This window comes from Chenopodium album, chromosome 16, assembly GCF_948465745.1.
Source record: "Chenopodium album chromosome 16, dcCheAlbu1.1, whole genome shotgun sequence".
Lineage (NCBI taxonomy): Eukaryota > Viridiplantae > Streptophyta > Magnoliopsida > Caryophyllales > Amaranthaceae > Chenopodium > Chenopodium album.
In genome coordinates, this window is record NC_137849.1 from 28,696,853 (window position 1) to 28,721,218 (window position 24,366).

General features: G+C 34.1%; 2 protein-coding genes across 7 annotated transcripts; both read left to right on the forward strand.

The window, feature by feature from the left end:
• The first annotated feature begins 397 nt into the window (after positions 1–397).
• LOC145585073 (3-ketoacyl-CoA synthase 11-like) lies at positions 398–6,287 on the forward strand. The gene is made up of 2 exons (XM_081641820.1): positions 398–1,298; positions 5,305–6,287. The coding sequence occupies exons 1-2, from the start codon at positions 534–536 to the stop codon at positions 6,100–6,102; spliced, it is 1,563 nt and encodes a 520-aa protein (XP_081497946.1). The 5' UTR covers positions 398–533; the 3' UTR covers positions 6,103–6,287.
• Positions 6,288–10,106: 3,819 nt separating this feature from the next.
• LOC145586341 (phosphatidate phosphatase PAH2-like) lies at positions 10,107–22,019 on the forward strand. Of its 6 annotated transcripts, none has more exons than XM_081643134.1 (13): positions 10,108–10,264; positions 10,854–11,644; positions 11,780–12,799; positions 13,096–13,655; positions 13,758–13,831; positions 14,853–14,937; positions 15,459–15,545; positions 15,638–15,710; positions 16,555–16,598; positions 19,010–19,138; positions 19,235–19,333; positions 20,145–20,275; positions 21,345–21,875. In XM_081643134.1, exons 2-12 carry the CDS (start codon positions 10,954–10,956, stop codon positions 20,196–20,198), a joined length of 2,916 nt encoding a protein of 971 aa, XP_081499260.1. In that variant the 5' UTR covers positions 10,108–10,264; positions 10,854–10,953; the 3' UTR covers positions 20,199–20,275; positions 21,345–21,875. The 6 variants fall into 6 exon arrangements, with proteins under 6 accessions (XP_081499258.1, XP_081499257.1, XP_081499256.1 ...); XM_081643135.1 differs by having other exon boundaries at positions 10,854–11,629; XM_081643132.1 differs by having other exon boundaries at positions 10,107–10,264; positions 10,854–12,799; positions 21,335–22,019.
• Positions 22,020–24,366: the final 2,347 nt, after the last annotated feature.

Genomic DNA, 24,366 nt, shown 5'->3' on the forward strand with positions numbered 1-24,366 from the left:
TCTTCTTCCGTGATAGATGAAAGAGACGGTATATTATGGGACGGATAGAGTATTCGTATGGAGTATGTAATAGATTTTTTAAATAGATAAATAGAGATATTATTTATGACTAAATTTGTTTGTATGCAAACATCAAGCTGTAACAGCTAAAAAAAAGAGGGTGTATGACTGTATGTGACCAAACTAGAGAGCATATTATATGGTTCTATTGTTAAACACTAGAAATAGACTCTGAAATACACAATTAACTTCATTGAATATAATTAAGGTACACTTCCTTTTCTTCAACCTCAACTCTTTAATAACATGTTGGCTTCTTTGCCAACCTTACATGTAAAGTAGTAATAAAACCTAAGTCAAACAACCATTCATATCTCTGCAACCTCAAAAGTCAAAACTGAGTAAGTAGTTAAAAACATTTATTGCTTACTTAGATTTTTGTTCACTTTTATTGGCTATAAAGTGTTGAAACTAACTATTGCCCTTCATACAAACACCCTTACCTTTTTTTTTCCTCTATCTTATCAACAACTATGGCTGATCAAGTTAAACCCAACTCAAAAATTCCAATAATTTCTTCAAATGATACAAAAAATTTCCAACCATCAATTAAACTCAAGTATGTTAAGCTAGGCTATCATTATCTCATCTCAAACGCAGTATACCTTGGTGTCGTAACATTCCTAGCCATATTATCATCCGCCCAATTGCCAACCCTAGTCACAAACCAAAACTTTGATCATCTTTGGAACCTTTTAAAACTCAACCTTTTCGCGGTAGCTTTGTGTCTTTCTATACTAGTCTTTTTAGGCACGGTACACATTAAGAGTCACCCTAAGACGGTCTATCTAGTCGATTTTGCGTGTTGTAAACCCGAATCATCACGTAAAGCCACTAAGGTAACGTGCATGGAGAGAATTGTCAAATATGGTACGTTCACTAATGAAAATATTGAGTTTCAAAGGAAGATTTTCGAGAGGTCCGGTGTTGGAGACGAGACTTATTTACCAGACTCCGTTATTACGATCCCTCCTAAGCCGACCTTGGCCGAGGCTAGGAAGGAAACGGAGAAGCTCATGTTTGATGCTATTGATGATTTGCTTGCGAAAACAAGGATTTTGCCTAAGGAAATTGGGATACTAATTGTGAATTGTAGTGTGTTTACGCCTTTGCCCTCGCTTTCGGCCATGATCGTTAATCGTTACAAGCTTAGAGGTAACATTATCACGTACAATCTTGGTGGAATGGGGTGCAGTGCTGGTCTAATTTCCATGGATCTTGCTAAAGATCTATTGCAGGTTTGTTGTTTGTTGCATTTTACATAATTGTTGTTCTTTTAATTTATTGTTGTGCTATTTATATTAGTCACGAGTAACTTGCTAGAAGTGTAGATTTTTTGACTAAATTATGAGAAGATAATGTTAATTAAAATAAAAATGGAGATAAGATTGTTGTAAAAAAATGATTAAATTTTATTTTTCAATTTTAACAAATTTATGGCTTGGATATTTAAGTGGTGATTATCAAAATTCTAACAAGAACTTTAATTTAAGGGAATTACTTTTAAAGTTTATAAAAGTTTTTGGTATGTAGTCACGTGTGACATACTGTATCAGTTGACTAGAAACATTCAAGAGAGTAATAAAAATTGTGATAGATAGTGGGAACAATGTTAACTCAAATGATAATAAGACAATCTTTTACAGACAATCTTACAAGAATTATTGGGCAATCTTTTGGGACATGGAGTAGTTATGATAAGTTAGCTTATGATGTATAGTAAGAAACATTCATATGGAGTTAGTTCATTTTCCCTATTTGTAAGAATATGTTATATTCGATTCTTATGTAAGTAGTTGTCACGTTACCAATCTTATAACAAATCAGTTTAAATTATGTAATAGCTTCACTTTCTAAAGTGTCAAATTGTTTACTAAAACTTGGTCAATTAAGGTTGTATTAAAGTTGTTACATCATTTTTCCTATACTAGGTGGTTCAATAGGATATTTTACATTGTCGAAATGAATTGCAACTTATCATTTTCACACTACATAATCATTTTTCAGTGTCACTTTCATTTGAAGAACATATGAGTTTTTAAGTTAGATGGCCCTTAATGCTTGCAAACTAGCTACTATATAAGATTAGAGCCTGTTCATATTTACTGAACTGAACTGATTGGAACTGAACTAAACTAAATTGATTGGAGCTGAACTGAACTGAACTGAGCTGAAATGAATGTTTAATTTTATGAGAGAGGGAAATTAGAAGCTGAACTGAACTGAACTAATTGGAGCTGAATTGAACTGAACTGAACTGAACTGATTTGAGCTGAACTGAACTAAAATTAAGTAAATGTGAACAGGCCCTAAGCCAAAATTTTTGGATTCCATTATTTTCAGTCTTTAACATAGTTAACTAGATAGCCTTCATTTACTACAATTTGTGCATCATATACCCCTAAACTTTAATACTCCGTATTGTGAACAAATATTTAAATACTTTTATAAGACAATAATCATAGCATACAAACATAATACGCTTTCTAAGTTGGTCAAAATTAGTGACTTATAACAATATCACGTGCCAATTGGTATTATTAATAGCTAATAATTCTTAATCTTTTCTTCTTATTATTTTTCATCGTCATATAGCTCATGTATAAAGATTTTGGTAAATATTTTTAACGACGACATACAATATGAGGTATAAAGACATAAATCTAAACACGACATTGATGGGGTTGGCGGAGGTCATCAATGCTAATAGTTGTTTGCAACCCTACCTCTACATGAGATTGAATAGGACACAAAAGTATACATAATCAATTCACTCAAGATTTTTGTGAAAGACCTATTTGTAGTACCATTCTCATAAATGCATCTATTCTGATCGATTGAAGGGTGAAAAATTGTATAATTAATGCCAATTTATGAAAATATCAGCAATTGATAGTTTATTTATAGAAAAAAGTACAATTGGTAGAAAAATAAGGCCCCACTTCATTGAATATATTCATATTCATTGGATATGAACTACATTTGCTTTCACTATTTTTCCGCCCCATTTAATTTTTCACTGTCTTTTAGTCATATATTAAAACGTTTATCTTTATTTTTATATGCGTAAAAATTATATGAGTACTAATAAAATATACAACGAATTCTTTCGAAAAAAAAAAAACAATGAATTAAATCAAACAAAATCTTATATGATTATATTAGCTCTTGCAAAATAATGAAAATTTATAATCAATTTTTTTTCAAAGATTGACCCCTAATTTTAGCAATGGGGCAAAAAAATAGAATTGGAGAGAGTATTCAAAAGTTTTTTCCTTCTTACAAAATTTATTTGTTGAGGTATGACTTTTCTTTCATACACTTACTTTGGGCAATAAGTTATTATATTTAAACTGGTTCGATTTTATTGATCACCTTTTTATAGCATTAAATTTAATATTTTTTGTATTTTTCTTTGAATGAAGAATTATTTTGTCTTGCTTATTTAGTTAGGTTTGCAATGTCTTAACGTGATAATTAAACTCTTTTGTAGCCGTTGTATTATGAAATTACTCATTTAAGGATGCTAAGTGACCTAATTTCTAAATGGTTTATCTACAATTAAGAGACATACCATAATAATCAATATTGAAGCAATTTGACACTGAGTTATTTTCTAATAAGTAATTACTCGTAAGTGCATTTCCAAGATTAGGTTCATGTGTGTTAATTATTGATATATTAATATATTATACAAAGTATATAAGTTATTAGTTTATTACTACTTTGGGATTAGATGCATGGCGTTCTAATGTCTCACGTTGTCACATTGAGATTGAGATTGAGATTGAGATTTCATGTCTACGTCTTGAATAGTGGTATTTTATTTACCTACTAATCTCAGTAAGTTATATTTCCAAATTAGTAACAAGAAATAAAAAGTTATATATATGTAAAATGTTACACCATCTGTTCTATAATTTTATAATTTTGCTCTCATTTAACTTTATACAGTTTTTAGAACATATAATTGAGTATCAATATCTATATATTGTTTGTCAAAAATATCTTTTATTATGTATAAAGATTGTATCAAACTCCACATAAAGATGAATCTAAGAATAATTTTCTGTAATTATGTATAAAGATTTTATCAAACTCCACATAAAGTTGAATGTAAGAATAAATATCTTTAATTATGTATAAAGATGTATCAAACTCCATATAAAAGATGAATCTAAGAAAATCTAAACAAGAAAATCATTTTAGGACAGAGGGAGTATAAATTTATTTATATAACTTACAGCAAACAAACTTCATTGCAATCGATTAGAATTTGAATTTAAAATTTAAGTTATGAATTAAACATTTGATTGAGCCAACTTAATGCTATGGAGTAATTTACAAAACCCTTTTGAAGATTTTTCATTCGTTGATTTTTAACACCCACCATGGTATATAAGAAGTTATTAGTTTGCCAATGTGGAGCGCGGCTACATAAGATGTTTTGATGAAACAAAACATAGCTTTACAAATCTACGTAGTGACATAATGTCCCAAGCATATGTATTGTCCAATAAAAGAAATAAATTGCACGTGATTATCTTTTAGCATTAATTTCTCTTTTTATCTACAAAAATATTTGTAGCTGTAGCTACTAGTTTTCCATTATAAAGGTTGTATCTTGAATTGTGTTGAGCTCATGAGAAAACCAATATGTGAGTGGTGCGTTGTCCCACATTGAAGAGCGTAGAAAGTGTTATGGAGTGTGTCCCACATTGAAGAAATAAGAAAGTTGTGTCCACTTTATAAGCCTAAGGTACTACTCCCCTCATTGGCATATGGTTTTGAAATGAAACCTCCTTAGTCATATAAAGTGAACAGTTGTGACGGGTGTGGCTCAGGCTCGTTTATCAAATTGATTTAATTAATTTGAGAATAATGATGGAGCAAGTCTGTGAATGCATAAGTGAAACCTTGCGCATTGGCTTCTTAGCCTTGTGCTAGGCCTCCGATGTTTTTTTTAGCATAATGTTCAATTCAAAAAAATAAAATTATTTGAATGTGTAAATTGGTACAATAAGATTTAATATAATGACCCACAAACTTAGTGCAACTTTTATTTATGGATAAAGAAATTTGATTAATTAGTCATAGTTTTAAGTTCTGTTAATTAGTTATGTTGTTTGATTAATCAAAACATCAAAATATAAGGTCATTCTTCGAGTATAGCTAGTTGTTAAAGTTTAGGTTTCATATGATATCATTGATATGCTTTGTATATAATTTGTATTGTTTTCACAGGTGCATCCAAATTCGTATGCAATGGTAGTAAGCATGGAGAGCATAACACAAAATTGGTATTGTGGTAACAACCGTTCAATGCTCATCCCAAACTGCCTATTCCGAATGGGCAGTGCCGCGATCCTCCTCTCGAACAAGACCAGTGATCGTAGTCGATCAAAGTACCGACTCGTTCATGTAGTCCGGACACACAAAGGTGCAGATGACAAGAGCTACAAATGCGCCTACCAGCAAGAAGACGAACAAGGATATCGCGGTGTTGCCCTGTCTAAGGACCTAATGGCCGTAGCAGGGGAAGCTCTAAAGACAAACATCACCACTTTAGGACCTTTAGTCCTTCCCTTTTCGGAACAACTCCTATTTTTAGCTACTTTGGTAGCTAAAAAGGTGTTACGGTTGCACAAGATTAAGCCGTATATACCTGATTTTAAGCTAGCTTTCGAGCATTTCTGTATTCATGCTGGAGGCAGGGCAGTACTCGATGAACTCGAGAAGAATCTCGAGCTTACTCCCTTGCATATGGAGCCTTCTAGGATGACTCTTTATAGATTTGGTAACACGTCTAGTAGCTCGTTGTGGTACGAGCTTGCTTACCTAGAGGCCAAGGGAAGAATTCGAAAGGGTGACAGGATATGGCAGATTGGTTTCGGATCAGGATTTAAGTGTAATAGCGCGATTTGGCATGCTTTACGTAGCATTGATGCTGCTAAGGAGAAGAACCCTTGGAGTGATGAGATTGATAGCTTTCCAGTTCATGTACCTCGAGTAGCAGCTGTTGATGTGCAAACTAAGGGATAATGACTTGATGAGTTTATGCTACCATTCTACCAATACAATTAACTACTTATGCTGTTTTTCTTGGATTTCTTGCAATTGTTTCTCTTTTTCTATGATGTTAACCAAAAATGGGGGGTGGGTTCAAATTGATCAATGTATTCTATAAGTTTTATGAAATTAAATTTGAATTTGGTTTATTTTGTAAACTGTATTGGAACGATTTAATAATTCCACTTTCAATTCTTGTTACTCGGTATAACATAATTAGTTGATGTTAGTCCTTTTGTTTCTTCTTTATTCTTTTATTGGGCTATAAACTCACCTAGCAATCTACCATAGGTGATACCATAAATTTATATGTGGACACCACATATATTAACATTTATATTTTTTTTTTATTTCTTTTAAAGATAAGATATTAGGAGAGATTAAATTAGGCACGTTTTCTCACATGACCAAAACATACTTTAACGAATATTCATATCATGACAAGAAACAATTGGGGAAAAAAATTGGTGAGTATGTTGTTAGTGAATCAAATAGAAGTCAGTGTAGGGGCGAGAAGTATTTTATTAGAATAGGAGTTGGTCTTGGAGCATATATAGGGTTATGTGCGTTTCTAGGATACACGTACACTTCACCCAACAGGCGTGTTCGTGTCAGACGCTGACACCAACTATACAAACTACAATACATCTCAAACAAGCTATTGTTTAAAGCTAATAAATAAACCATGTCGACACTTGGACATGGATCGTGTCTTATTAAGATAGACAAATCCCATTTTTTTTTTCTTTAGACATGAGTCACATGACACCTCCTTTATGGCTTTTTGCAATTTTGTAGTATTATTTGTATTTGAAAAATGAGGAAAGTGCAGGAGATGAAGCCAAAAGAGAAGCATTATTGTTTTGTATATGATTTAAAAGAGCATTAAAAGATTGCTAACTGTATGTGACCATTGATTTAGATTAGATATATGTAGCTTGTTAATGCGCATTATGCGATAATGTGCCATATGAGAAATGTGTGAAGTGAGAAAGGATTAAAGAGAGGAGAATGAGGCAAGATATAATAAAAATTAAGTTCTCTTTGTCCCTATTTTGTTGGCGTGATTGGACCATCACATCGTTTTAGGTATCTCAATTGACTTTAGTATTTTATTATACTGGTTGGAAATCGATCCCAATTCACTCACCCTCAAACTCGCTCAATCTTTGCAAAAAAAAAAAAAAAACCAATCCCAATTCATTCACCCTCAAACTCACTCAATCTCTACAAGGAAACCGATCCCAATTCACTCACCCTAAAACTCGCTCATTTGCCCCAGTTCTCCCTTCACCCCGATGCTCACGCCATGTCCTCCATCCAATTTAGGTTCAAGAATCATCGAATTTTGTGTCTTGTTGAACCTTGTAGTGCTAGTTCATTACTTACTTAATTGCTACAATTTCTTTCTCTACTACTTATTGTGGTATGGTCGGACTTAACTCATAGCCCATATGGATAGAAGGAGGAGGATGTGAGTTGTTTATATTGTAAACACTTGTATATGAGTTTTGAAATCGGCCTAAGTGTGGTTTTTAGCAAGTGAGTTAGGCTAAGTGGTGCATATATATATTAACAAATATATATTTAGAAACTTAGCAACGCGCCACTTGGCACGAGAAATTAAACCAAATACGATGGAGTAATTTATTTTTGTCATAGATAAGTCTTCCTTCTTATCTCTTTAACATAACTGTCAATTATTATTTTTGATGATTTATTTAAGATCAGTTTTCTAGATTGAACGGAATGAATACTTTCACTCAATCTTTTGTTCTGTGCATATCTCCATAAGATTTTAGTAGTTTATTGTCATTAGTGTTAAACTCTCTCGAGTGTAGGATTCTTTATATCCCAAAATCCCAAAAACGTACTAATCAAAGCCTTGATATATAGCACAGAGGGGCAAATAATATGTTTAGAAAAGTGTTCTTCATACACGCCTAGCTTAGATTCCATTATTTGATTTGTTTTTCTGATTATTTTTCACCAGCAGAAGTTAAATATTCGCAAGTAGATATAATTCTTCGCCACAACTATACTAAGGGTCTGTTCACATTTACTGAACCGAGCTAAACTGAACTGAACTGAACTGAATTGATTGGAGCTGAATTGAACTGAACTGAACTGAATTTGAAATTAAGCTGAAGTGAACAGGCCCTAAGGGCTATTCACATTTACTGAACTGAGTTGAACTGAACAGAACTGAATTGAACTGAACTGATTGGAGCTGAACTGAATTGAACTGATTGGAGCTTAACTGAACTGAACTGAACTGAATATTTTATGAGAGAAGGAAATTAAGAGCTGAATTGAATTGAATTGAATTGAACTGAACTGATTGGAGTTGAACTGAACTGAAGTGAACTAATTGGAGCTTGAACTGAACTGAAATTAAGCTGAAGTGAACAAGCCCTAAAATTGCACTGTAATTGCTAAGCACTCTTAGATAAAATGGTCAGAAACAACAAGATTTGTATTTATATAATCCATATTTTTTATTTTGTTTCATTGGTTGTAGAGAGAGCACAAATAATATAATTTTTTTTTTATCGCATCTTAAGTGCATGTACTTGGCGAGTAAGCGTAGTTAAAAACCGACCTGACCCGACAAATCAACTTCTACCAGCAATGATCTAAATTTGACTTGTACTAGAACAATGGAGTGAAAGCAGTGACATGTAACCTGACCCTAACCAACTCGACGTTAACTGACAACCAATTTGACTTGATACCTATGACCCAGACTCAAAGCTGCACTCGACTAAATATTATCCAACAACTGATTTTAATTTGACATGACAATGATCGATCCGAACTCGAATTATCACCTTACTTATTAATTATAACCCGACACAATCTGTTATTGATGCGACCTTGGTGATGACTTGTAACTCAATCATAATTGACTCATCGTTGTTAGCTTGACTCATCATTGTTAGCTAGACTCACCATTTACTAAGCCTAAAAATAGCATAAAACTATATGTCAATTAGACTTATTATTAGAGAAGCATCCATTGTGTAAACCTAATTTACAAGGAGTAGTTTTTTCATTTTAGCTTAGGAGGGGTAATTTTTACCATTTCATATTATTAACGGGGCAGCTTTATGATTTTATCTGTATTTTTTTTTAAAAAAAATAAAATAAAATAAAATGTGGATGATTACAAATTTTGTAAATCAACCTGATAAATTTGATTTCTCCTATTTTTACCCAACTTGGAACAAGTTCAACCAAGATTATTCTTAAGTTTCATTTTATTATGTTTCTATTATTAATTAAGATTTTATCTTTTTCTTAATAACATATTGATACAATTTGCTCATATCATATCGTCTCCTTGATACCTCTTGTATACAATTATATATATAGGTTCAATACCATATTTATAACAGTTGATTGAATTTTAAAAACGGATCGGAATTATATTGTTTCAACTTGTACATATTAATATTGATCAGACTTGATCTTTATCCAAAATCAAAAATGACTAAACTTAAAGATTGTGTGATCCTATAAGCATCTGACCCAAACCTAACTTAAACCCAAATTTACAAGTTATAAACCAGCTCCAAACACAACTTGATACAACTAAAGTTAGTTAGATCTATATTTGACTTGAATCAAGTCTAGCCTGCAGGCTACAGCCAAAAGACTTAACATACATCACTCAAACCAAACTTAATTAAACTCAAATTTGGACCCAATATGAATTGAACCGAATTTAACTCAAAATTTTATTTAACCCAACCTAAACCCGACTTGATTGCAGGATTTGATACCTATACATGTGCTAGATCGATCATTTGCAAGAGTTTAGGTCCTTTTATTTGCTTTACTACGTAGTGAAAACTCAGATATTACCTTAAAACTTCAGCAAAATTGCAAACATCATAAAACGATTTTCCTGTTTGATTTAACCAACTCATTCATGAACTCCGCTGACGTGTGTCTACCAGAATTTTCCTGTTTCATTATTTTTTATTTTTTTAATCCAACCGGTAAATTCTTGCCTCTTCTCCTTATTCTTCAGAAATTTCAGTCTATTTTCCTAGAATTTCTGTATTTTTATTTCTGATAGATCGTAAATTCCTTGCATGGAAATTGGATTACTTTCCAAATCTTTCATGAGGTTAGTCTTTTTCTTGCATTTTTGCGCTTTTACGTGAAGTGTGCAATTTACCCTTGAATCTATGAAATTATAAACATCATATCACTATAAAAAAAAGTTAATTATTTAATTCCATATTCCTAATTAAGGAAATTATAGGTGTAAAAGCTTTGATCATGTTTAATTATTGGCATTTTGAACATTCGGATAATTAAAACCGAATATTCCTCCATTTTTTTTTTCCTGGGGTTTTCTTTATTTTGTCTACTTTTTCTTTATTCCATTGTGGGTATGTCAAATTTTCATTGTTAATCTTTAATATTTAAATTTTTGAATTATTTGGATAGTAATCTGAATTGAGTTTTTGATGAATTTTTTTGGGTTTCTAATTTAGCTGAAACTCTGAAATTGATGAGAAATCTGGTAGAATTTCATGGATTGTTTTGACTTGTCTGAAAGGTGGTTTGAATAGGGTATTTTGATTTTGTTGAGCTAAAATCTTCCTTTAAATAGAAAAATCACAAGTAATTTTGTTACTGGGAGAAGTTGGTGATTGTTTGGTTCGTTGAAATTTAGTTGGGTTTCTAATTATAGTTTGAATTTGGGGTAGTTATATACCTATTTCAGATTCATATGATCGTCATTTGGGTGTATACATTACCAGTGATTGTAATCGAGGTTGGGGCGGAATTTGAATTTCATTTGTGAAAATGTTTGCTGTGGGGAGATTAGGAAGTTACATTAGCCGAGGTGTATGCACTGTCTCTGGCCCCTTTCATCCCTTTGGTGGTGCAGTAGATGTAATTGTGGTGGAGCAGCAAGATGGTGGCTTTAAATCGACCCCGTGGTATGTTCGATTTGGAAAGTTTCAAGGTGTTTTGAAAGCCACGGAGAGAGTAGTCAGTATTAATGTTAATGGAGTCGATGCTGATTTCCACATGTATTTGGATCATAAAGGGGAAGCATTTTTCGTTAAAGAGGTTGATGCAGCAGAAGGGGAATCAGAGTCATATTATTCCTCTCCAGATGAGAAAGAAGTAAACTCTGATAGTTGGAGAACACAAAAGTCTATGAGCTGCAACTATGATGCTAACCGGACAGAATTGATTTCTGAACTTGAAGAAAGTAATGGAAAGGTTACAGCTCGGACCAATAGTAGTCGACGGGGAAGGATTTTTGGCCTTCCTTTTGGTAGACGATCGATGAAGGAGAATGGTTTCCGGGATGGAAATGCTAGTGCCGAAGTGGACAGTGTTTCTTTGGAGCGTGCTGAGATTGCTGCGGATTTATTAGAAGTACGGTGGACAACTAATCTCCGTCCTGCCAAAATCCAAAGTGCCAGTGTTTCTAATGCAACTAAAAAGCCTTCTTCTGTATCTTCTGAAGGTAATGTTACTTCAGGTATGTCTGATTGCCTGCAGCCAATATCAAGTATTGAGAAAACTGATACTCAACTTTCATGTTTGATAAACCCTGAGAATTCTGCGGAGTTTACCCTTGAAGAATCTTACATTGCAGCTGATCTTACTGCTGTAGGATCAAATGTATCTGATGGAGTTCATGATGGCTGTAATAAAAACGACCAAATTTCTGTGAGTGGGTTCTCTGAGGTTTCCAAGTCTAGTCCGAAACTTGCACAGACAGTGGCAAGTGAAATAGTTGAAGGCAATGCTTCCCCTGAACCGCCTTTTAATACCATAAATGGCAAGCAGGAGAATGTTGGCAAATGCAATGGAGATGAGGATACATTATGGAATGCTTCTACTTCTCATGTTACAGATGTGGTTGGTACCTCTCGTCAATGTAGCGTAGGTGAGGTTCCTTTAGAGTACTCCAGCACAGGAGAGCCTTGTAAAAGTGTAACTGGCTCAATGAATGAGCTGAGCTCAGAGGATCTTTATGCTGGTACCAGTGGTTTAAACTCGCTCCCTCTAGTTTCAGAGCAGGAAAGTTCTATTACTAATGTGAAACAATGTGCTCTTTCTTCAAGTCCTAAAGATCCTACTCAAGACATAATTAATGAAGTAACACCTTCAGATGATAAAGAGGAGCAATTCCTTTTTAGTGATCTTGATGACTCTAAGGTGGAGAAAGTGGAACATATTCAGACCTCATCATCAGGGAGTTCACTAGAAAGCAGTGAAGGAGGACTGCCAGAAACAACTTTCACATATGAGTCACATCATCAGACATGCAATCCTGCTCAAGATAATCTGCTTATCAATGATGCAAGCCTTAAAATGAATTCAAATAGAATGTCGTGCCCTATAAACATTTCAAAAGTTCATGATGATGCTGAAGAGAAGGCCTTGGCACCAGTAGCAGAATCTTTACCTATTATGGTGTTTGATGGAGATGATCCATCACGTGATGCTCGTCAGACAGTTAGTCGTTCCTTGGATTCAACCCTTGAAGCTTTTAAGATGGTCAATAATGATGTTTCAGCTGCTTCAGGCTTGAGTGGAGGTCCGCAGCAAGTAGCACAATCACGCTTATTAACTGACAACTCTCAGTTATCAGAGGAAATCAAAAACATCATTTCTGATCCTGCAGTAGGTAAAGACAATTAGACAATTGCTAATTTCATTGCAATACTAACAAATATACTTTCAAAAAAGGACATACTATATTTTAAAGCGCTTTAGCTGACATGTGACTCTCTGATCAGAACCACTTTGGGTATCTTTTGTGTCATCCTAAATAATTTTATACATCAAATCATTATCTCTGAACCTGATTCTTGTATTATATTGAATAAAAAAAACAAATTTTATAGCTATTATAAATATTTTTGTATGATTTACATAGGTTTTGAAAATTTAATGAATCACTCTATAATGTTATTTATGCAGAGGTATCCCTCTGCAGACACATGTTATTTGAAGGAATGGGCTACGAAGCTGCTGCTCAAGCATTCGATGCTGAAAAATTGGATATTGACAATTTTCTATCTCTTGGTCTTGATATTTTGAAAAATGATAAGCTTGTTGTCAGAATTGGTGGTCTTTATTTTCCATGGGATGCAGCTTTGCCTATTGCTTCAGCAATAGGTTCACAGGAAAAGGTACCAATGCTGGAACCGAAAGGCATGATAGCTGTTGGTCAAGTTGATAATCAAAGTTCTGAAGGAGTCACACAGAAATCTATGAATTCCGAAAATGGTTCTTGGAGATTATGGCCTTTCTCATTCAAGAGATCAAATAGCATGCAAAACAGGAATTCTAGCTCTGAAACTCCTGCTGAGGGCCTCAAAGATAATGCTGGAAATTTAGATGCAGTTAATCCCAGAGCAATGAAAAAGAAGATACGGGCAAAGTTTCCCACTTCTGAACAGCTTGCATCCCTTAATCTAAAGGAAGGGAAGAATGTTGTGACTTTCACATTCTCAACAGCAATGCTTGGAGAGCAGAAGGTTACCTTAATTGATAATTTTTATTCTTGTTGCTGCTTTGTCTTCCTTCACCATCATTGTTGGGTTTGTTTCTCAACTGAACTTATTTTCTGACTTGAACAGGTTGAGGCAAGAATATTTTTGTGGAAATGGAATGCACGGATTGTGGTCTCAGATGTTGATGGGACTATTACTAAGTAAGAATTAATTTAAATAAAATACTGATACTTAGCTAATCCCTTTTTTCTGTTATAATTCATGTACAATTATTGCTTCATTCTAAAGTATCATGAATGCATGTCCTTTCAGTCTTCTTTCTGAATGCAGCCATCAATACATGTGAATAGCTAATTGATTTTTAGAATTGGTTTGGTATACTTTAGCTGCATGTTCTTAATCTGTGGACTATGTGAGTCTTGTTGCTGCCCTTTAAATCAGGTTCAACTTATTTTCTTCAAAATTGGTTTGGTATACTTTAGTTTGCTTGTTCTTTATCTGTGAATTTTGAGAGTCTTATTGTTGTCTATTAAATCAGTTTTCAACTAGTTTCATGTGCTGTAATTTTTAAATCCTTAGTGTTTTTGTTTGGCATTGAAATTTCTATTTGTGCTCTTAGTCATTTATGTAATTTTCTAGACAAATTGGATGCATACATGATACACTTGGCCCTGAGACCTAGACTCTACTTCAATGGTATACAATTTTCTTTCTAAAAATAATCTGTATTGGTTTATTATTTGACGGATTATCCTTGCTGTAAAACATGTTACTATACATTTGGTTGAATATCCAAATTTTCCTATTTCAAAATATGAGGCATGTGAACTAATACACAAGAATTTAGTCAACTTTTGCCAGCATGTGTTATACATTGGCAATGTATACTACATATAATGTAGTATCAATGTATTAGTTGACCTACAGTTCTACATTGATATTAAAAGGTGTAACTAATGACTGTTATTTGTTACAAATAAATGTGGCTAAAATGTCTTCTATTGAGTAAAGAAATAAGGTACATTTAACAGTAATGATCCCTGGAATGTGCCTGACAGTTATTAATAATTATCATCATGCACACCCCTCATTCCATCTTCTGAAGGGTTTGATGTGTAGATCTGTTGTTTTCTTGAGCTTTTTATATTGAACTTACAATATCTTTTGACATCCACTGTCATTATCATTTGTAACTCTTTCATTTGGACATTCACCATACAGATCAGATGTTCTTGGGCAGTTCATGCCAATGATGGGAATAGATTGGTCTCAGACTGGTGTCACACATCTTTTCTCTGCTATTAAGGTTTGTCACACAACACTTTGTGATAATTGTATTCAGCTATTGTTTTGAAAGTTCATTTATGGAAAATCTTCAATAATTTTCACATATAGTAGGCAACATTTTAGCTAAAATCTCATTTCCTCTGCTCTTTTTTGTGGGAAGTAATTTCTTAGTCAATGCTTTTTAAACCAAGGATCAGGGGGTTCGTAAACGGTAGTTCTTTCCATTTCTAGTAGTGAGGTTGCTTTATGTTCAACTTACTACATCCTTTCATAGATAGGAGACTCATTGAGCATTGGGTCAACACAATGTTATTTAATGGTAATTACTGCATATACCAGAAAAACATTGGTTATTTTACCACACCCTAGTTGTTATAATAGCAATTGCTTCTCGTTGATGGAACAATATTACACAAGTGCCATGTATTCTGTCAGTATGCTAGATGGTTTATATAGGTTAAACATTTTATCTTCCCTTCTCATTGCTAGATGTGGTGATTCATAATTTTAGATTACTTAACTAATGTGCTCTTGTTGCAGGAAAATGGTTATCAACTTCTTTTCCTTAGTGCTCGCTCCATTTCACAAGCCTATCACACTCGGCAGTTCTTATTCAACCTTAAACAGGTGATTGCTGAACCAGGGTATTGATTTATTTTCTCTAATGAGAGATTATTTTTTCCCTTCTCAATGAGAAAACTTGCTTTGAATCTTGGTAGGATGGGAAAGCACTACCGGAGGGTCCAGTCTTAATCTCTCCAGATGGACTTTTTCCTTCTTTATATCGAGAAGGTTAGCTTCCCATGTTGACTTGGGTTATACATTGTATGTGCTATAAATAGTCCAGTATCGTGGACTGCCTAACTTATGTTGAGTAGATTATTACAGAGTTAAAAAAATGGTTATGATAGTAACACAAGTATTTGTAACAAATTTCATATATATGTCGGCTTCTGCTGTTCTTTTTCAGGTTTCTCCCTAGCTATGTGTGCCTATGGTGCTTTTTCTTGTGTTGTCAGTGTTGTGTTCTTTGTGATTGTGGGTGTTCTCCCCTTTAATATTTCAGCCCCCTCCCACCCCCTCTAAAAGTTTACCATTTGTAAAGAAAACAGAAATATAAAAATGCTGATGGTTGCTGTAAACCTATTACTAAAAGAAGAAAAGTGATATTATGTATCTACTAGGAGGGTAACCATTTTGAAATTGAAATAATGGTGAAAAATGCTATCATAACAATAGGCCATTCTTTCATTTTTTTCAATTGATGTATGTAATCTTTATGTCACTCATTTCTTTCTTCTTTCTGATGTGTGTGTGTGTGTGTTGGGGGGGGGGGGGGGAATGGGATAGATGGTGTCAGGAATGAACAACTTGGCAGTAACTTTTTTTGTTTGCATATGACATAGAACATAGCCACATGTCACAATTATGTAAGATAAGACCAATACAATTAATAACTAGTAATTTTGGATAGTATTGAAGTATCATTGTTATGTGTGACATCAAGGTTTATGTAACTTAGTGATTTACTGTCATGCAATTTTAGCTGTATAACTCTTTTTTTTTTTTTTTTTTTTTTTTTTTTTTTTTTTTTTTTTTTTTTTTTTTTTTTTTTTTTTTTTTTTTGTTTGAGCAGTAATTAGAAGAGCTCCTCATGAATTCAAGATAGCATGCTTGGAGGTTTGTTCCTTGACTAATTCTGCATCTATTCGTAGTAAAATCTGATTTTTCTACACAAGCCTCATTTTTCATTGTTCTGTAACCATAATTGTATTTGTAATTGCTTTCAAATGTGGATAATGCTATGATTGTACTTCCTCTGTGCTCTTTTTGGCAACAATCTGACTTTTGCATTATCCACATAATTTACTTTGACTCTTTTAGTGATTTATACTTGGAAAAAAATTGTTGGATCGTATTAGATTTATCTCAATGTACCGATATAAATTTTTTTGTAACTTTTATTTATTAATAATTAAAGATATTATTGATTGAAATTGTGCATCACAAGCATGAAAGTCTAAAGGTTGTCAAAAAGTAAACAGAGGAAGTATAATCCATCCATTTGTGTGTTCCATGTTTATGTTTTAATTTGTACGAAGTAATTCTTATCCTTACATTGGAGTGAAAGCATCAATCAATCAATCAAAGCCTTAATCCCATAAGTGGGGTCGGCTAAAATGAACAAAATTTAATTATTCTGTGTAGTCATCGACATAAATCTTCCTCCTCCATCCCTTACGTGACAGCCAGTGACAACCAATGTAAAATTTTGTCACATCCCATGACATGAGCCAAACTGATATTGGAGTGAAAGCACAGGCTTTTAATATATATGTTTGCATTAGTTTCATTCCTTTTCTCTAAAAACTCCTTATTTTGACTTATTTGAATTCATGTTTACTTTTCCTGAACTTTTTTATTTGTTAATTTAACATGGTAGTTTTAACTGAAGGTAGTGGCCCTTTTCTGAAATTATTTTTCGTGAAACTTATTTAAGGTGAAAAAACAATGGCTATAGTGCATTGGGGGGTTGGGTTATGTCCATTAAGTTGCAAACTTGTGTATAAACACATGGGGCTTTACTTAGGTGTTCTTCTGTTACCATGTAATTGTTTTGGTCACCCATGCAGCACATCTTGGGCTTGGTTGAGGTGGTCTGATATGGTCTCTTTCCCTTAAGGCTTTAACACCTCTAACAGCTCGATATTTACCCAAGCTTGACACAAATCTCAGATTGTTTCATGTGCCGTGGGAGGATAAGAGGCCTTCTATTTTGTCCCACTCAGAATGTACTTCCTCCATGTTGTGCAACATGGGGATGGGACACGGATTTTAAGAAGAGGAGAAAGATAGAGAGGAATAAAGATTGAGACCCATGTGACGAGGAAAGAGAAAGAGAGAAAATATGTGCAAATAGAGAAATAGAGAAATGTTGCAATATTTGTGAAACGGAGGAAGTCTGTCTTAGTAGGAATAATGGCAGGAAGTTTGCTGATTCATCATTGGCTATTCATTTGGTTTTGTTAAATTGGAATGGAACATCTTGGTGATACATAAAGCATGATAGGATAATTGTAATTTTTCCCATTGATATTTTTGGGGGCGTCTAGACTTATAAATTAATCTGTTTCTGTTTCATCTATGAAAATTCTGTTTCTTGAAAAAAAAAAAAAAAGAAAGAAAATAAGCCACTAAGACTCAAACTGGATGTTCTGCGTAAGACCTCATGGAGTCATGGGACTAACAGCATTTAGCTTGTGTTTCTGTTTCTTGCTCATGTCTTGCTGCTGATTGATTAATGTTCACTGATTAAATAGAACTGTGAGACTGAGTGTACTCCTTTGCTGATTACTAAATTTCCTCTTCTTTCCTGTTGTCTGGTGCTTAGCCCATGCATCAGGGAAGAGTTGAATTAGGAAGACTGGAGCGTGGTTGAAACTTTTTGCATAAATCTTATTGCTATTTAGGATTTTTGGGTAGAATAGAAATTATGTGGATGATCCCATTATTTTCGCGATATGTAATACCATTGTGCAACTTTTATCTGTGTTTGTCTTTGAACAAAAAATCTAGCTTAATAACACTTTATCCTCTGTCCTTGCTATCAAGATTATTTTTCATGCCCTTGTATCAAATTTGTTGATGTGATTGGTCTCAGTTCCATACAAATGAATCATCCTGGTGCATCTCCAAACAATGAGCACTGCATTTCTTCTGTATTGTTTATTATATCAGGTCGAAATCCAATCCCATCCAAGTCTCTTTGCTGAGAAGATTGAGAATTAAGGGCTATTTGGCTAGTGAATCGGGATTCAGCTGCCCTCCTTTCCATTTCAAGGAAACCATAACATCGTTAAATTTCATCTGATAAGAAAAAGTATTGAGGGAGGGGAACTTCTGTTCTATATTTTTAACTCTGCAATACCAATCTGATTAAGAATTTGCTTTTAAGGCTTTTCTTGTTTGGCATTGTATTCTGTTTCTATTGCATATGCGGACAAAGTTATACTTGTCTTGAAATTTATGATATGTAACTAATCATCGATGGGGAAATGTTGCTTATGGATTTTGCAATGGTGGTTGTATAGGATGTTAAGGTGCTGTTTCCATTAGATCACAATCCATTCTACGCCGGGTTTGGAAATAGAGACACTGATGAGTTAAGCTATCTTAGAGTTGGAATGCCTAGAGGGAAGATCTTTACCATTAATCCCAAGGTAGACTTTACTCTTGCATTAATACCAAACAAGAAAAAAAATAAATAAATAAATTGGGACATTAGTATCTATTAACCTAATATTTGTTTTATGCAGGGTCAGGTTGTTGTGAACCGTCGAGTGGACTCAAAATCTTATACATCACTCCATGTTCTTGTACATGACATGTTTCCTCCAACAACTTTTCATGAACAGGTTATTTATTTATTTAATATGATAATTGTTGGTAGATGGTTTGATAGTTTGTTGATAGTTGTCTTTTCAGTCCATTATTAATTGCTGAAAGTGTTAATGTCATTAGTGATTTTATATCTATACCCTATAAGGGTGGTGATGGCGATTGTTGGAGTTTTAGGATTTGAGAGAGGTGGTGGTTTGGGGTTTAGGGGTGCTACTTGGGATATATCCAGCTGTTTGGATGGGGGGGGGGGGGGGGGGAGAGGGGGAGGGGAAGTAATGTGGTGATGAGTAATTGAGGATATGTGTTTTATAATTATTTGAGTAGTGAGGCATTGCATTAAAATTAGTTGGTTATTTGAGAATGGAACCGTAATGTCCCCTGAAAAACTTGTCAATAATGGTTTGGTTGCAAGAAAGGAAAGTGCTTAAAGTATGTTTTATTTTTAGAAAAAATATTAAAAAGGAAACACAGAAATCATTATAATTTTTCGCTCTACTTTTTAATCTTAGGAATTGTCTTGCCCATGATGTGTTTTGCATTGAAATTTCATTTTAAATTGCTGTGAGGATGCAAGGACTAAATTTCCACTCTTTGAAGTTTGATTAAGCACGCCTCCTAAAGAATCCTTAGATTTGACATTGGCTAACTGGGTTTATTTTTGAGCAGACAAATTTATTAGTAAGATGTATAAACCACTGTTTTACAAGTCAGTTTTAAGTTACAGCAAGGATGAATATGAGAATTCTAAGAAGTTTTAGGCTGGATTATGTGCTTTGATGTGGATTTTTGAATTAGTTTTCAATGTCTGAAATACTCTATTTCCAGGAGGACTACAACTCGTGGAACTTCTGGAAACTACCACCTCGAGATGCCATTTGAAAGATCTGCGGACTATGAATTGACAGTTAGTCTGGCTTTAAAATAGGAAGGAATATATGTGCATGTTACTCCAATAGGTAAGGTGTGCTATTCTTCTTTCATCCTCTATTAATCGTCTTAAATTTGCAGTTCTATTAGTAGGAGGTAAAAAAAATATCTAAATAATGAAATTACATGCTTATATACCCAAGTAAATTCTCGTGCTCAAGATTATTACCATGCAGCTTTGACCCCAAGTATGTGTGTATTTTAATAGACATCTATTACTGCTAAATGATTGATGTAGAAGAGAGTAGTCATGAAGAAAAACAATACTTTTTTTTTTTTTTTTTTTTTTTGGGGGGGGGGGGGGGGGGCATTGTCAATTTGCCATGGATGCAAGGAAATTTGCTTGCAATACATGCAGATTAATTAGTATTACCAAGATATAGAACTATCTATGGGCCATCTAATGAAAAATTTACTATGTTGGCACAAACTATTTATTTTGACGTTTAACCAATCACTTCTTATTAGTGGAATTTTAAATGCTATCCTAACTCTATCCTATATATTAAAAGACGTTCCTTTTAAAGGAACGGTACCACGTGACACTTTTCAACGTATATGACAACATGTCACAATGCCATGTCAGCGACACATAAGCTTGCGACATCATTTAACAAAATTAATAAAATACGGTTTTATCTAGATTCGAACCCTCAACCTCAAACAAATAAATGCTACACTTACCGTCTTAACCAACTTTTATTAGTGTTTTAAATTTCACATATTTAATATTATATATTGCTTTTAAATTAGAGGTTATTTACTTTATTTATTTTTCACAAGATTAGAAAATATATACATATGAAGTAAAAAAAAAAAATCGTACCCTCCGAGACAAAGCCCAAATCACACACTAGGTATACAACAGTTGAACATAATTATCAAATTAAAGAAGTACAAACTAGCAATCCGGGGCATCGTCCGGGATACACATTAGTTGAAAATTTATTTAGTGTATCAAACAATGCTAGGAACATGAGCTTTTGATTTCCTTAGCATATAGATGGTAGATTAAAGAAATGTGGATATGCGGTCTTACATACTACGGGAGTAGTACATACTGATTCAAATCACTTACTGAGAATCAGTTTTCTGCAGGTTCTGAAATGACAACATTGGATCTTCTGCATTTTTATCCACGCAGGAGTCGGCTCATGCACTTTCAGTTGATATTATATGAGAGGGGAACTGCCAAAGAATGTGTATAATAGTTTTTTCTTCTCTTGTTTGGTCAATGCCTTTGTTTTGACTGTTGTACAGAATGTAGATTTACCACAAATCTTTACTATATAGAAGAATATAATGAAAGATGAAGAAGCAATCAATCGAGTCTAGGACTTCTTTTGTTGCTGTCATCATTTATTTCTTACGCAAGCAACAAAAACAATAGGTAGCATACTGCTATATAGGATTACAGGGAAACACGGTTTCGAACTGGAGGGGAAAGAGAGATGTAAATTTGTATGGATGTATGAGCTTTTAAAACTAGTTATATGAGAATCTTTGTTCTTACAAGTTATATGAGTGTACGGGATGTTATACCGCAAAGAGTGATTTGTAAATCAAAAGACAGAAATCCTGATTTATTTAAGGAAAATTTGATTCTAATAATCCAACCTTTTGCCGATCTTAATATATTAATCCAACCTTTCAATTATAGCGGATTAATCCCACCTTTACACCCCATTCTATTTTATCAGGCCCAACAGGTCATCCACCTTCTATAATAGGTTGCCAGTCCACGTGTCGTGCCATGATTGGTCTAAAAATATTTTTTTTTATTTTTTTAAAAATCTTTTTACTTTTTTTTTCACATTTATTTCCTCTTTCCTATTTCCCCTCTCATTCCTTTCTCCCCACTCTACCCTCTTCCCTGCCCCTCAACTTCATGAAAGCCGACACACTCTCAACCACCCCAACCACCTGTATCGCCTGTCCCAAACTACAGTAGCCACCCTAGAACCCTTCCCTACTTCCCTTGCCACCCCAATCACCAACCACGACCAAAATCCCCCCCCGCCCCTCTTTATATTTCGGCGAAAATCCAAAACCCCCCACCTAGTTTTCCTTTTCAGTTTCAGTGGGAAGGATTTCAGATTTCAAGGGTTTAAATGGGTGGGGTTTCGGGTTTCAAGGGTTTTCGGAGGGTGGGGTTTCGGGTTTCAAGGGTCTTGACCAGTAGGCCGGAAAAGGGAGGTTAGGGGGAAGGGGAGAGAGTGGCCGGAAGTTTTTATTGGGTTTTTCGAAGGAAGGTCTGGCCGGAACAGGGGAAAGAGAGGGGAAGGGGGAATTTGGCCGGAAAAGGAAGTTTAGGGGGTGGGAAAGGAACCGGACAGAATTGGTTGGGTTGCTGGGCAATTTAGGCTGCCGGAATCCATGGGCAGTGGGTCATTGGTGGTTGCTGAATTTTTTTTTTATTTTTTTTAAATTCTTTTTGTTTTGTTAAAAATTGAAAAAAAAAAAACTTACCTAAAGAACAGGTAACCGGTCAAGTTGGCCTAATAGAATAAGATGACCCCTAAAGGTGGGATTAATCAAGAATAATCAAAAGGTGGGATTAATAGAATAAGACCGGCGAAAGGTGGGATTATTAGAATTAAATTTTCCTTTATTTAAAGTAGGTGGTTTAAAACCTTACTTTTAATTACTACAGTATAAAACTTTTTTCTTGCATTTGCTTTGAAAATTTTGAGTTATTCTTCAAATAAGAAAAAAAAAGAATAAACAAATTTCGAATAAAATAGGTAAAAGAAGTGCTAGAATGATTAATGGATTAGTTTATACTTCATATTAACAAATCAATGTCTTGTTTAGAGTTGGCAATCCTGACCCGATCCGAATGACTCGACCCGTGACCCGAAAACATCAACTCGAAATTGATCCGAATACGAAGCTGATCTGACCCGATTCGTACCCGATCCGAAGTGGAGTTAACCCGAACTTGACCCGATATCCGAATTGACCCGACCCGAAACTAACCCGATACCTGAATTGACCCGACCCGAATTGACCCAATATCTGAATTGACCCGACCCGATATTAACTCGAATCGATTGACCCGAATAGACCCGAAATCAGAAGCAACTTGAACTATACCCGAAATGACCCGACTTTAAAATTAACAGATACTCATAATAACCTGATCAACTAATTTAGGGCTTAATTACGTTACCCGAATAAACACTTATCGAAATTTGAATATATTTTTCAATCGTAACTTCATAAAAAAAATAAAAAAAAATAAAAAACGATCAACCTTATAAATAATTTTATATCTGAATTTCTCACTATATAAATATAAAATGGTGTGCAATGCAATGATTTCAAGACGCTCGGTCATCAGACAGTAACATCCTTATATATCATAATCCTTACATGTAAGATTACCTAGATATGCAAGTTTGTTTATTTCCTTAATTATAATTGGTTAAGAATGACACTCTTACTGTAGGGAATATTTCAAGCATCCCACACTTAAGTCCCACTGTAATCATACACTTAAGTATGGTGGCGTCCAAAGGGAAGGAAGCTAGAGTAAAAGAGTCGCCAACAAGTTTTAGGAACTTGTAAACCGTTCACAGGGTGAAGGTTACACCCCTTCACGATCCATGAGATCGCTAACTCCATAGTGGTCTAGAAACGTGACTGGATATTCGGGGATGAAGGTACAAATCCAACCGAAAAGAGATTGAACCTGCCCTAAAAATAGGCCTCTACTTTATTCTTCTCATATTCATGTGCGCTTTTTGACTAACATACAATCAATATATTAATCATAAACCTGTTTAATATATGCTGGTTGAATATTAATGCACAAACAAATCTATTATAGGCGATCACTTGAATTATAATCATATTAGCCTAAACAAGATTATTAATTATCTTATTAAGCATGATTACAAGTACAAATTCTCTTTAATCCTGCAAGAGAGGACGTGATCAAGCAATAACAATAATAGTATCAAGCAACATAATAACAGCAAATCATCATCATGATAATCTCAATCTCATGAAAGCACAATAACAATATTAGCAAGATCCTTGGCACGATACTAACAAGATTAATAACAAATCATAGCATGTCACTAAACAATAAAGATCAAAGCTTTATCCCTAACAT

What these genes read in the sequence shown, in the direction of transcription:
- LOC145585073 (XM_081641820.1), top strand. Translation starts at nt 534, where the DNA reads ATGGCTGATCAAGTTAAACCCAACTCAAAAATTCCAATAATTTCTTCA. An exon ending in TTGCTAAAGATCTATTGCAG is followed by an intron (nt 1,299 to 5,304) that starts GTTTGTTGTTTG and finishes TTGTTTTCACAG; the next exon opens with GTGCATCCAAATTCGTATGC.
- LOC145586341 (XM_081643132.1), top strand. Translation starts at nt 10,954, where the DNA reads ATGTTTGCTGTGGGGAGATTAGGAAGTTACATTAGCCGAGGTGTATGC. An exon ending in CAATGCTTGGAGAGCAGAAG is followed by an intron (nt 13,656 to 13,757) that starts GTTACCTTAATT and finishes TGACTTGAACAG; the next exon opens with GTTGAGGCAAGAATATTTTT. An exon ending in GTTGATGGGACTATTACTAA is followed by an intron (nt 13,832 to 14,852) that starts GTAAGAATTAAT and finishes TTCACCATACAG; the next exon opens with ATCAGATGTTCTTGGGCAGT.